The 15,090-nt window shown below is 41.0% G+C and overlaps 1 protein-coding gene across 1 annotated transcript; it reads right to left on the minus strand.

The window, feature by feature from the left end:
* Nucleotides 1–4,526: 4,526 nt before the first annotated feature.
* Nucleotides 4,527–7,585, minus strand: LOC148030624 (cytochrome P450 CYP72A616-like). Its single transcript, XM_087686962.1, has 5 exons — nucleotides 7,178–7,585; nucleotides 6,869–7,092; nucleotides 6,358–6,596; nucleotides 5,816–6,203; nucleotides 4,527–5,219 (listed from the first exon to the last, which is right to left on the minus strand). Exons 1-5 carry the CDS (start codon nucleotides 7,494–7,496, stop codon nucleotides 4,785–4,787), a joined length of 1,605 nt encoding a protein of 534 aa, XP_087543088.1. The 5' UTR covers nucleotides 7,497–7,585; the 3' UTR covers nucleotides 4,527–4,784.
* Nucleotides 7,586–15,090: the final 7,505 nt, after the last annotated feature.

Raw genomic sequence — 15,090 nt, forward strand, 5'->3', positions numbered from 1 at the left:
AAATAAAATGCCTAAAGTCAGATGGAGGGGGAGAGTACCTCTCAAATGAGTTTGCAAGGTTCTTGCAGGAGCATGGCATAAAGCAGCAATATTCATGCAGTCATACCCCACAGCAAAATGGAATTGCAGAAAGGAAAAACAGACATATTGGAGAGGTATCTCATGCCATGCTCAATGAAAAAGACTTGCTAGATTTTTATTGGGCTGAAGCAGTTGCTACAGCAGTCTACATAATGAACAGGACTCCCACTGCAGCAATACATGGAATGACTCCAGAGGAGAGGTATACTGGTAGGAAACCAGATATTTCTCATTTGAAAATTTTTGGTTGCATTGCTTATGTACATGTGCCAGATGAGTTGAGATCCAAGTTGGATCCAAAAGCTGAGAAGTGCATCTTTATTGGTTACTCTCTGCAGCAAAAAGGGTATAGATGCTATAACCCTTCTACTCGTAAGTTTACAGTGAGCAGAGATGTTGTTTTTTATGAGATGAGTAGCTGGTATAAGCGAGTAAATGTGATTGATGATGTAGATGCACAAAATGGTAATGCTGCACAGAATTCACAGCAGCAGTCACAAAATATTAGTGGACCTGGAGCGTCCTCTAGCAGTGGTTCACATTCTTCGCCATGGACAGGTAGATTGAGATCAGGAGAATCTTCTCAAAGCAATGCAGATAGTGGTATGTAGGTATCACGAAAAGGAAAAGAGAAGGTTGATCAGCCCATGTTTGATGTGAATGCAGGTCACTCTTATGTGGATGGTGAATCTAGTGGTTCAAAACAGAGCATTGATGATGAGTTGGGTATCCCCTCTATTGTTACACCTGGAGTAAGGAAGACCAGGGATGTTTTGAGAGCACCTGGGAGTGAAGCTACTTTGTCCAGGTCTACGAGAGCTAGGTATCCTGTGGATAGGCTGAAATATGATGGATTTACAGCCATTCACTATACATATATGGTCAAAGTGATACAGGAACCAGAACCCACTTCTTTTGAGCAAGCCATGGGAAAAGAAAAATGGGAGAAAGCCATGGATGAAGAAATGGATGCCTTGGAAGCAAATGCTACATGGGAATTAGTACCTTTGCCTAAAGGTAAGAATGTAATTGGTTGTAAGTGGGTTTATAAGGTGAAGCACAATGCAGATGGCTCTGTGAACAGATACAAGGCAAGATTAGTAGTCAAGGGGTATGCACAAACATATGGCATTGATTATGAAGAAACATTCAGTCCGGTTGCAAGGATGGCAACCGTAAGATCAGTCATTGCTATGGCTGCATCAAAGGAATGGTCTTTACATCTGATGGATGTAAAGAATGCCTTCTTGCATGGTAATTTGTAAGAAGAGGTCTATATGGAGCAGCCACCAGGTTATGTGCATGATGTTTATCCTGAGTTTGTTTGCAGGTTGAAGAAAGCATTGTATGGCTTGAAGCAAGCACCTAGAGCATGGTCTGACAAGATAGGACAGTATCTTGTCACTATTGGCTTTCAGATTTCCAAGGCAGATTTCTCACTTTATGTGAGAAAAACAGAGAAATGTATTATGCTACTTGTCATTTATGTTGATGATTTGATTATGACAGGTGACAGTGATGAAGATATCCTTCATGTGAAAATGCTATTGAAGCAGAAGTTTGAGATGAAGGATTTGGGAGAGCTGCGTTATTTCTTGGGCATTGAGGTGATTAGATCACCAAGTGGGATACAGCTCTTGCAGAGGCAGTATGGATTGGACATGCTGTCCAAATATGGGATGTCAGGCTGTAAGCCTATTTCAGTTCCTTTGGAGCAGAATGTGAAGCTGAGCAGCGCAGATGCAGGTGAGCTTCTTGAAGACCCTACTATGTACAGACGCATAGTAGGAAGCTTGATTTATATGACTATTACCAGGCCAGTAGGAAGCTTGGTGTGCAGGAATTCGGATTGAGCTCGAGGGGGAGTGTTGAGATATCGAGCTCCACTCGTGATACGCCAAGGTGACCGTTGTGTATTTATTGCACCGACTTGTCAGTTGGAGACGCGGTTGGTACACCGCCCATGAGTAACAGCTATCCTTATCTACTCTAGTTCGTGGCTCAGTTAATATGCCACCTTAGTTAGTTGAGTTTGGTTTGAGACCCATATATAGGGTTCTTCTATTTCTTTGTATGTGTGTTCTTTTGGCTTACACAACTAAGAAGAGGAAAATTGTTTTCAACCTCCACCCTTGTGTGTATTCCCCCATTGTGCAAGCAAGAAAGCTACAAGTGAGACTCCTTCCTTCTCTCCCACAATCTTGACAACACCTACTTACAGCTGGCAAAGACATAGCGCCAGTCGATTAGTGTAGTCGGTTATGCACAGTTTGACTTAGTAGGCCACTTTCCTTTATGTTGTATCTTATTTATACTTTGTGTACATTGTATAGTGTGTGGAAGAAGAAGAAAGAAATCAGCAAGAAAACGTTTTGGCCTCCATCTCTCTTCTTGTATTCTTGAGTGAGCTTTCTCTTATGTATATAGTGTGTGTTTGGTGCCGCAGCTCAAGCAAGTCCCCCCGCCACGTGATTCTTGACAAGAAAGAGGTCCAAACTTTCATTGGCTTGTAGACCAAGAAGGCAAGTTTATTAGAGCCTTGGAAGCTAAAAATGGAAATAAAGAGTAACGTGCAAGATCTTGTACTACTGTATAATAGGGTATTTTGAGATGAAAGTCAATAAGGGGATGATCCTTACCATCTTTGCTTGTCCCATAAAGTTAGCAATTGAGTATGGAGCCTTGAAAGATCTCAAACAACAAGTCATAGATTATGAAGTTGTTTCCAAGCCTATTTTGTTATTTACTTACTATGCAAAATGTATTGATTAACAAGCATGCTTCCTTGTCTTCAAACTCCTTAAGATTGGTAGAAATTATGCTCCATTTGTTGAGAAGAACAAGAATTTGATAATGATCCAAGATCTTGATGAATAAGAGAGATGATATGGGAGTGGATACATCATGGAAGCTCAAGGAAGAGCTTGAGAAGAAAAGGGGAAACCATATTTCAAAATAATTACTAAGACTTTTAGTCTCCTCTAACCTCCCGTAGCTCCATTTTTTGACCACAAGGCTTTAAAATTGCTCCAAATTTGATTGAAAAGAAAAAGAGGGGAGAGAGAGAGAGAGAGAGAGAGAGAGAGAGAGAGAGAGAGAGAGAGAGAGAGAGAGAGAGAAAGAGAGAGATAAGGAACAAAGAATCCTAAGCTCAAAATCTAGAAAAGGTAGGCGAGTAATGATGCCTTGTGGTAGCTTCACACTACAGTGTGAAGTAGCTACAAACCGACCTACCATTCCTTGCATGTGAAGCTAATGTTGTTTAATAATAAAAACATAATTTATAGTCTAGGAATCTATGTAACAATAATACTTATCTTTCTAAGAGATATATAATCATCAAGACTATTCTCTTTGTTTGCAATTGTTTCATCTTTATAGATGTCAAAGTCATTATCACTCTCTGGCTTCCAAGTGGCAATAACACTCTCAAAAACATTGTAAATTCTACAAGAGCATGTAGAAATAGTAACTTTGCGAGCTATTTTACGCTTCTTTCATGATCACTAAACCTATGTTAGCTTCCCAAGAAATTCACTAAATGTATACCCTCTATATCATGTGTATTCAAGGCCTATTTTATAAATATCCTTACTTGTGATTTTTTTCTTAATAAAACGTAAGCCTTTTCTATTTAATTTGTAAGAAACCCTTTTACATGGAACTCTTCTGTGTGTAAATAATGTGTAAGAATTGTATTTTAAAAATCCATTATGTTAAGCCCACATGATACATACTTATATTTATGACTAACCTCCTCGGGTTAGCTTGCAGTAGAAAACAAGCTTGCAATAGAAAACATACACCAATCAAAACTATGCCAATTATTTAATCCCAGTTGACAACTCTTGGAAATATCATACAATTTGAGGGGCAAATTATGCTTGTGTAAAGTCTGCTTTTCCATGGAAAATGACAAGGTGTACATGACTTTTCAATATATCTAGCATATAATAGTTTTATAGATGTGATCTATTTAGAATATAGTGCTTTTGTAGATGTGATCCAATGTGTTATTGAGGTCGAGTGAGAAAGAGCATGAGAAAAAGGACGTTGGAGTAAGAGTATAATAGCATTTACTAACTTCACATATGAATCCCATTGATTTTCACAAGTATAGATGAGCAAGAAATAGCATGAGAAGTTAGAATGAGGAGGTGCGTGAAAGAGAATGCGGACACGTTTTCACTTTGAAATAGTTAATTTCCATTTGGAACCGACAATGCAAGTCATGGAACACTCAAGTATCATTCATAATTTTTTAAACTTACTTTTTCTTTGGAATCAGCAATACAAGTTATGGAACTCTAGTTTCATTGATAATAATTTTAAAGCGATTTTTCATCCATTGGTCTATTGTATTTGAGAGTTTGGGAGGTTTGGAGTTATCACTAGGGTGGGATATTAGATTTGGTGGATGCATCAATTATAGTAGAATACAGACATAGATAGATATGGGATATATTAAGTAATACAATATAGGTTGAAAGTACACATAAGGTTTTATTTTTCTTCAATACGATAGATATGAGTTATGCCAAGACCCCCATATGATACGGGTGGTTCGTGAGGCAAATGAGGTATCCCTAAGATTGACCGCACACACAATGCTGGCATAACCCAGTAATAACAAAGCCCTTCAGGCCGTGGGAAAGTACATATTAGTTTTGAGCACTCCTACAGACACTGAAAACTGCGCGATGTTACTTGAGTGAGAGCCTTTCAAAAATAAGCGGCATGCCATATTGAGGCTGCAAGCTGACGACAACAGAGGGTGCGTGTCGGTAGTTGGGGGAGAGGCGGAAGCGGTAGCGTTGCAGGATGGTTGCTAGCACCACCTTGGCTTCGAGCATGGAGAAGGTCTGGCCGATGCAGTTGCGGGGCCCCATCGAGAAGGGCAGGAAGGCATGCGGCTCGCTGCTTGCCTTCCCCACCCCACCCTCGAACCGCTCAGGCCGAAACTCTGATGCGTCAGGGCCCCAATACCTCTTGTCATGGTGCCATGCAATGATAGGCACAATTACAGATGTCCCTGCAGGAATCACAACCTTCCCAAGCGACAGGTCTGTGGGTGCTTTCCTGAACACGGCTACCGCAGGAGGGTATAACCGCAATGCCTCGTTCAACACCATGGTAACCTGCAGACAAGCAAAGCACACAGAAGAATCTTCAGCTGATGAAACGTGGAACGGCTGTAAAGAAAGCGCCTTGCTTATAAGATCTCTTTTCTACCATTGAATGGCGTAGCTAGGATGTGAACCAAACAACATCTGGAACTGATCAATCGAGACAGAAACTTACTAAACCTAAACCTTCCAGCAGCAATTTGTGGCCTCTGTGGCTCAGGAATGCTGAAATTTAACAGCTTGGATAAGAAAGTGCTTAAATCCACACTCAAAACTGCTCCTAAGAGAAGACACTGGCGCGTGCAGACAAAGACCCATAGAGAACCAGCTAGACCTCTTTCATACCCTTTTGTCGGCAGAGCCAAAGGTAGAGGACTGACATTACATGATTAAGGCAAAGCCAAAGGTAGGGGATGGACAATTAAGTGCCCCATACATCCCAGCATAATATGCAGAATCAGCTGTAACTTTCTTTTTAGATTCTATACATGGGACCATCAGGGCTCGCAGGCAGTCACAGACGGCATCAGAGAACGACGCATTGAGTGCTTCGACTAGTACACATCTAGCCTTACCCGTGAAATCAATGTGTAATTGTGGTTACTCACAGTTTTCAGTTGATTAATCGACTCAGCTGACGACAGCTCCGTCCCGCAAACAGCATGCACTTCCTCTCGTACCCGCTCCTGCCATTCAGGATTGCTTGCTAGCAATAGGAATGTCCATGTCAGCAATATGGATGTGGTCTCATGACCAGCGAAGAAGAAGGTCTTACACTCATCAATAATATCATCAATCCCCATAGTCAGGTTCTTCTGACTTCCATGCAGTTGTCCAGCATTTGCAGCCATCAGAAGCCCAAGAAGATCATTGCCAGTACTGCTTCCTTGGCCAGTTCTGCTTGCTTCCAATCGCTTCTCGACAAGCTGCCGAAGTATACTGACTATCTTCCTGTTCAGCTTCCACCGATGGCGGTTAACCGCAGTTGGTATATATCTGCTCAAACAGGCATTTATATGCTTCAACTACTGATATCAGGTAGAGTCACATGGTGTACTGCCCTAAACACTTAGACTATGCACTCCAACCAACTCTACACTGTCATTAGCTTGCCATTTACTTTTACAAAGATTGGCACAGGGTCTCTTACCTTAAACCAGGGATGTAGATGGTGCGTGATACTTTATCGAAAAGAATTTGTTGTTCATGCTGCAGCTTAAACACTTGCTTGCCTTCTGCAAAGCTGCTTCCAAATGCAGTGTGGGCGATGATATCTGCAGTCAGGTTTCGGAATTCATCAAATGCATCAATCTCATCCCCTTTTTCCACTTGATTCTGCCACTGCTCCATCATAGCAGTAGTGCAAGCAGCCATAGTTGGAGTCATAGCCTGCATACAACAAGATGGGCAGCAAGAGTGTCATACGAAGCATATAAGCTTGACCCTCGAAAAGTCCATTCAGCCACAATGTAAGTGGGGGCTAATATGGTGCCTGCTTGGAATGCAGAACCCCGGCACAACCCTGTACTGGCAAGTGAAAGAGAACTTGATAATTCATGCTTGGACGTTTTGGAGAACCTCCATAATAGGCCGGCATGATTGTGCATTCGGATGCAAGCAGTACATATATGGTATTAAAAAGCCACACGCAAGAAGTCTACCTTGAGCTTCTCGAGAAAAAACGCTGGAGTCAGTATGCGGCGATGTTGTGCCCACTTTTCGCCTTGTAAGGTCGCAAGGCCATTGCCCATCAGGTCGTCAGTATCAGGCCTTCTCGCTGGCTTTGTGTAATACCCAAACTTGGTTGACAAAACTTCTTTGGCCTGATCGGGTTCGGTAAGGAAAACTCGGGGCTGTGGCCCAAACCAGAATACAAAGAATTCACCTGCTCAGCAAAAGCACAACGCAAGCAGTCACAAGGGCTGTGCAAGAAAGGGGGTTGAATTATGAAACAAGGCAGGGAAACTGACCGAAGAGCTGGGACCAGTGGTGGAGGTGAGGGAGGATGCGGGGGACGATGTCGTGGGAGAGCTCCGGCATGGGCCTCGCACGTGCGCTGTGGACGAGGGAGTTAAGCTCCCGGACGTTGCCACGTGGGGGCCGGAAGGGCAGGCATTTGATGCCCTGGGCCTCGAAGGCTCGCTTGATGCGGAGGGGCGTGAGCCAGAAGGAGTGCAGCGCCTTCCAGGCGGCATAGAAGACGGCCGTGGCGAGCACAGCCAGCACAGACAAGGCCGCCTGCTTGCTATTACAACTGCTCCACCAATCAAGCCGCTGGAGATACGCCATGGGCTCGCTCTCTCTCTCTCTCTCTCCCCAATCAACCACACCTCCCCCCTCTCACTTATCACACCACACTCAGCAGACCATGGCCCTTTCGCTCTTCTGGCAGGCTTGCCGTCTTTGCTATATCTACCTATATAGTCACAAAATCCCAGATTCCCAAATCAATCCTCAAAGCGATCAGCCGTATCCAAACAACTTTGAAACGGGGACCACACTGCACAGCCTGTACGTTACATTCTCTCCACCAACAAATTTAAAATTTTCACAAAAGGAACATAGCTCCCTATTTTCACAGTATATGTTTTTCAAACACTGTATGTGAAGGAAACAAGCATTCTCATTTTTTAAAACTCATCCTAACATAGTCCAATTACAATGCCTTGATTGAAAAATACGAAAATCCTGGCAAAGTCTACTTACAAAGTCTATTTCTATGTAACTTGACAATTCAAAAATATAAAGAAATCATGGCAAACTTCATACAATGCCTTCTCAATTGGAAATACAAAAATAAACTATTTTAGGAGTTTGAATGATTTACCATGACGGTGCATGTTTAGAAACCTTCATTCCCAAGTCTCTCTCTCTCTCTCTCTACCCCCCAATCAAGTATGTCTTATATTCTTTACATCAATCATCTTCCTACTTTCAAAGAGACTTCTGAACTTCTATTGTCCTTTAGCTTTCTAAATAGTATTGTCGTCTTCTTCTTATCATCTACCTCTAGAAGCTTCCAAAAAGGCCCCTCTCACAATGATATAACAAATCCCAATCAATTCTTGAAGAGAGGACTTTTGCTCAATGAGTGTCCCTATGTACTTCAAGTAGAGATACTTTTCTTGAGATTCAATATTCTAGAACTTTCTTTCATTATCAATCACACATGGTCTAGTTGAGTATCATTTACACTCAGGGGGTTCACTATATATATATTCTCTATATAACGTGCGTTCATGGCCTATTTATAAATATCTTAATCTGTGAATTGAGATTACTAACGTAGTCACCCCATCTCTTCACACAAAGGTGACACACCACAAAGCCACTTAGTTGTGGGATTTGAGCCTTAGACCTTCTCCAAAACTGACACATCCCCCCAACCAACTAGGGTGCTATTCATAGGGAGTTCTCACAGAGTTGCCGAGACCATTTTAGATTTTGGATTGTGCATTAGATGGTATGTAAGACAAAGAGAGAACCTTGTGATAAATGCACTATTTTCTTATTGGAGAATCTTTAAACTACAAAAGCAATGTTTGGTGATATATTCAATATACTTCTTAACTATGTTTGGAGGGTGATATCTTAAAACACATCATTAGTCATTTCATTACATGTTACTTACAACCTTTTTCTCTGTCTTCTTGGTAATTGTTATATATGCACAAGATTTTTAGTGCCAACTTACAAAATTTGATCCTTTACAAGTTGCACCTCAAAATTTCCTCATCGTTTCATTTGTCTTTATTCTGAGCCTAGTTTTGAGCCATTTTTTGGTTGGTTTGTTTTGTACTCATTTTGCTTCTCTTGCATAAATTTTTTGTCTCTTTTACATCCTAAAGTCATAGTTGTTATTGTTTCTCTTGTCAAATGCGTCTTTTTTCTCTCCTATAGCCTAAAACCATAATTATTGCCTCACTTTAACTTGTATACATGGTTTGTTAGCAATTTTGTTTATGTGTGCTCATCAAGAATTTTCTCTAAATTTGCAATTGAATGATATTTTTTTGTTAAATTGGATACCTACCATTCATCAATGAAAAAAAAGTACTTGAAGAGTGAGCTTCCTCATGAAATTAGGTATAGTAAGCTCATTTATTATTTTACCAAGGGCTTGCAAGCTTCCCAATTTGTATGTTTGGATCTCTCAATGTGAGGTCAAATATGAGCACCTTAAAACACCCATATTCTAGCCATAAACAAAGGTGCACCCTTATGCTTCAACTCTAGGAATGCCATTCTTGTATATCATGATCTAGCCTATGGAATATCTCAATAAAAATGAGAAAGAGCTAGAGCTATGCTTTTAGTCTCATAACAAGTACAAGAAGCTTACCTCCCTCAAGTCAACATGGAGTCTCCATGGAGTGTTGAGATGGCAAGACAAATACTTGTGGATATTAATGGTGGACCACCTCGTTAGATGGGTCCACACATGTACAATTAGCATGTCACATGGTCATTATGATCCTCACATGGCCACTAGCTTATCACTTGTTATATTTGGTTTGTTGTATCTACATACAACTATCATAGTTATAGCATTAGTTGATTAGTATAGTTAGCTATGCACAGTTTGACTTATTGTGTGTGAAAGAAGAAGAAGAAACCAACAAGAAAATGTTTTGACCTCCATCTCTCCTCTTGTGTTCTTCAGTGAGCTTCCTCTTGTGTAGATGGTGTATATTTAGCATAGCAACTCAAGCAAGTTTCCCACCACACACGATTCGTGGCATGGTATTAGAGCAATGCCACTCAGAGAGGTTTGTTTTGAAGGATGAAGTGAAGAAGACTAAGCAAGAAAGAAAGCATCGGGTAAGAAGCTCTCCCATTCTTCAACTCTTCTTCTTGGATAATGTTTGAGGAGACATCGAAAGTAGAGTAGAGCAAAAATCTGAGATTGCTATATGAGATCGGGTGAGCAAGTAGAGCACTATATATTCTAAAAATAGCCCTTCAAGGCTTTTCCTTGCTTTTTGTTGGGGTAAAAGGTCTCTGGGCCTACCCGTGTACACTGTGACCGCCCATTCTTTATTCATATATAAGATGATATTGCAATAAAGCTATCAGTTCAGTTGGACAGCACCTACATTGTGTGTACTCTTCTCTCCTACATCTTCCTCTTCTCCTTCTCCACTGCCATTGCATCCCCTTCAACTGGTATGAGAGCTTTGGATTAGAGCTTGATCGTGGAGCTTGGCCCGGCATTACTTAAGCCCGGATTGAAGACCTAGACCTTCGAGGTTCAATGCCAGCCATGGCTTCTTTCCCCCGAGGTAAGATTTCATCTCTCGCCTCTCCCCGGCCCTCATAGGCTCTTTGCAGGTGTTCTTTGGCTTCGTTAAGCACCTTGTATGCCCCCATTTTCCACCTTATCCCCAGCATAACCAGCATACCCCACAGTAGGAGCTTACGTTTTTTTGCGCCTATTTAAGAATCTGGCTTTATAATCCCTTTTTTTCTCATATCTCGAGCATCTAGAACCTGATTTAGGCAAGGTAAGAGTCTAACATGGGGTTTTGCGCTTCGAAATGGTGATGTCAGATTGTAAGAGAATAACTTGGGGTTTTGGCACGCTCTGGATGCAATGGTAATGTCAGATTTGCCAAATGTTGTTTGCTTCCATTGTGGGAATCTTGGGTATGTTTAAAGAAAATGCCTTACGGATTAAAGAGCAACAGAGACAGAGACGGACTCCACATGAGTAGAGAGTTAGAGATACAACAGATGCATCAGGTGTTACCACTCTTACTAGTGGTGAGGTACATGCAGTTACCCATGATGATGTAGTTGAGCATGTACTCTTGTCATCTTGTTTCCCTATAACTTACTTGCTCAGTGATCATACCTATGCGTTTGATTGGCTTTTGGACTCTATGGCATATTGTCATGTTACCCCTCATAGAGCATGGTTCTCTTCTTACACAGAGGTTGAGGGATGTATTGATTTGGGCATTGAGCAGTCTTATGCTATTGTTGGTACAGGTGATATACACCTAGCTTTGCCTAATAGGACTTCTCTTATACCTAGGGATGTTTTACATATTTCCATGCTTAGTAAGAGCTTGATTTATGTCAGTCAGTTGCATAATGCAGGATATACTATTTCTCTTGAGGATAGGTCATGGAAGATCTGTCGTGGTTGCTTGGTTTTGGCCAAAGGTTCTAGACTTAGTTCTCATTACCTAGTGCATGTCTCTCATGTGTGAGATTCTATGGTTACAGTTATCCGAATACCACATGCATTGTTACGGCATTATCACCTAGGCCATATGCACCACAAAGAGATGGAGATATTGTCTCATTCAGACTCATTGTTGCCTCCTATGTCACTTACAAATCTTGGTGCTTGCCCTGATTGTACTCTTGGTCCTTGCAGAGTCCGCTTGGCTTATGGAGATCGTACAATGCATGGTCCTCTAGATCTTGTCCATTGTGTAATATATGGACCTATGCCTTCCCAGTCACTTGGTGGAACGTCGTACTTTGTGACCTTTGTTGATCATGCTACCCACCATGTTTGGGCTTTTCACTTGGTGCAGATTGAGGATGCTGCAGTTATGCTTGACAAGTTTATGGATTCTGCTGGTAGCAAGTCTAGGTGCTTGAAAATGGATTATGAGAGTCATACTCTCTCTTCCAGCTTTGGGACCTCTTGTTAGCAGTATGGAATTGATTTCTTGTGCCCATGGTATTATGGGATTGCTCATGGCATGTGCCTCACCTTACAGGAAAAGGTTGCTTCTATGCTTACCATAGATGGGTTGTCTTATGGATTTTGGGCTGAGGCCCTTATGACGGTAGTCTATTTGGTTAATAGGATGCTGGAACTTCTTCACAGCAAACACCATTGCTAAACCTTCTCTCTCAGTTGTGGAATAGTTCATCATGGTATTCGTTGCTAGTGAAGCTCACTAGATAGTCTAGGTTATGTTCACCAGGCTAGCACAAAATAGCTCCCACAGCAAACTTCAAGGCGTCAATATGTGCGTGGAAGGTCATGGTCTAGTTTGGGGCTCTTAAGATTGGCATAGTTGTGTCAGAGCCTTCTTCAACTCTTTGTGTGCATATTGGCATTCCTCAATCCATTTGAATACTATTAGAAGTTTGTAGAGGGGTCTAGTGATTAGTGCATAGTTCAACATGAACTCGGGGATGCTTGACTCTTCTTCTGCAGAGGTTCCCGTCACTTCTTGCATAGCTCGCTTTTCGATTGGGCATTGGGTGAGATGTCATGATTCCTCACCTTGTCTTTTTTTTTTTCTTTGTTTTCACTCCCTAGCCACATTGGCCTTTTAGTGGAAGGTTGCTAGGGTAAAAGGCCTCTGGGCCTGCCCCTGTACACTATGACTGCCATTCTTTATTCATATATAATATGATAGTGCAATAAGGCTGTCAATTCAGTTGGACATCACCTAAATTGTGTGTGCTCTTCTCTCCCGCATCTTCCTCTTCTCCTTCTCCACTTTCATTACATCCCCTTTACTTTTCTGGCCATCTAAGAATGTTTCTATCCCCGTCTTAAACCTGCGAGATTATGGACAATAGTTTCAAAATATGTTTGGATTTTAGTTATGTCAATCGAAAGTGAATGCATAGGTTATAAAATTTGAATCTCTAATTTTCAAGATATTTTCCAAGAAGCAAATACAAGTCTAATCTATGAACAAATGTGTCAATCGAAACCGATTGCACAAGTTATAAATTTCGAATCTCTAAGTTTTGAGATGTTTTTCGAGAAGCAAACACAAGTTTAATCTACAAACAGATGTTGGGAATAAAGGGCACTGTGCCAGTGCCCGTCCCCATTAGGGCACTACTCTATGTCACACACACACACACACACACACACACACACACACATACACATATACCTATAAAAAAACCTTAGCATTACTATCTTTGTACCCACATATACTATCACTATCTCTCTCTCTCAACCTGCATTGTTGTATCCATAGAAGGTTGGCATTTTGGAGCAAGAGCTTGAGCATGTAGTGCATTTGTGTCTCTTAAGAAAGGCATTGCATTCAATTCACAATAGGGCAGCCATTGCTCTTTTCTTCTTGGAAAGTATTAGTCACACCATTGCATTTGACTTTCAATTGAGAGCTTGTTTGGGTTCTTGAGGACCTTCCTCACCATCAAGAGTAGCCTCCCCAGACCTACATGCACAACCACATGGACAATAGCAGTAGATCAATTTACAACAAACATTTAGTTTCTAAGAGCTTCCCTACTCCATTTAGGCTTCATTGACAACTCATTTGAGCATTCAAGTACTTGATTTTATGCTTATGCACTGGATCTTCTCCTGGCATTGACATTTGGGACTATTTTTCTTCAATTTTGGAGTGTTATAACAATCCACAGATAGTGTGAAATAGGGTAGCAACATTAAAAGTTGATGTTATGCTTGTTGGCATTGACATTTGATGCCTATTGGTCGTCACCAATTGATGCCTAAATCTTAAGAAATGCTGTGCCTATGTTATGGAATTGATTTGGAGCTGATTTTGTCACTAAAATAGCTTCACTTGTTAGTGAATTCACTATTGTATATAGTAGTTTGTGACTAATAGGTTTGAGAAGTCATGTGCTTCATTGTTTGAGCTCACATGTGCTCACTACAAGATACAAGCCTCATACCGACATTCAAAGCAATGCAAATGTCATTAAAAAAATTGTCCTTGTTGTCACTAAATGTGTCGGTATAATCATCTCTACAAAATCGTTGCTATATGTGTCACTATTTGTATCGCTATTTTTGTTGCTTTTGCGATTAAAATAGTGACAGTTTGTGACATATATTGCAATGCCAATAGCAACGTGTACAATAAATTAGCAATTCTAATAACCACGATTACAGAGAAAAGAAAAATTTGTGGCAGGGAAGCAAGCTGCCCTGCCACATATAGCACCATGTGCTGCATAATATTCTACATGAGTTACATGTTGGGTATGCAATGGTCATCAAGATGAGCACAAAATGTACTTGAACCCACAAGACTAATACATAGAACAAGTACAATATTGCTAATGAAAACTTATGAAATTATTGCAAGATACAAAGGATGATAAGTACATCTAAGGAATAGTACATGGAAGATACATGCACAGATCACAGGACCAAAAAAGAAGAAGTTGTGCACTCCACAAATCCAAGTGTGAGCTACATATCCTCACCATCAAAAAGCTCATTCCCATGCAAAGGAGCATCAAACAAACTCTACAAAATGAACAAAGACACATAAATCTACCATACATAATGCATTTTAAAAAGTTTTATAACCACGGACAAGAAAGATGATTGACTTATTGGGCCAGCATGTGCATACAGTCTATTGATTAATATAGTGAGATTGTGTGTCTCTGCATATCAAGTCTCCAAGATGGTGGGATCGCGGTTTGTGATGGAGTGCTACTAGAAGATCTATAGATAGGTCACCACAGAAGGAGGAGTCCACTTTGTTCTCAAAGAATTCTTGGCCTCATGTCTTTCTATCATTGTTACCCGAATCCGCCTCCTCTACATGCTCCAAGCCCTCTTCAACCTCCACCCCTTGCAATATCGACCTCTCCCCCTGCATACTCTCCTTATCTATGCTGGGAACATTCGCACTTGGAGGAGTTGTGCACAACATGCCACCACCATCAAGGCTGTCGGGGGTTTGGATAGAAAATTACCTATTCAAAATCACATATAAGAGTGATTCAATATTTGTGTCTATTGTGTATCATAAAAATTTTAAGAAAACCAATTCATGCACCTATTCACAATGGGTCAGCAAGACAAACCTGTCATGCAGATCTGTCCATTTTTTGTCGAAATCTATTTCTAGAAATTCAAATGGACCTCACCAAATAGTTGCCCTAG

This window comes from Lygodium microphyllum, chromosome 10, assembly GCF_053477565.2.
Source record: "Lygodium microphyllum isolate KBCC chromosome 10, Lygodium_microphyllum_v1.1.10, whole genome shotgun sequence".
NCBI lineage: Eukaryota > Viridiplantae > Streptophyta > Polypodiopsida > Schizaeales > Lygodiaceae > Lygodium > Lygodium microphyllum.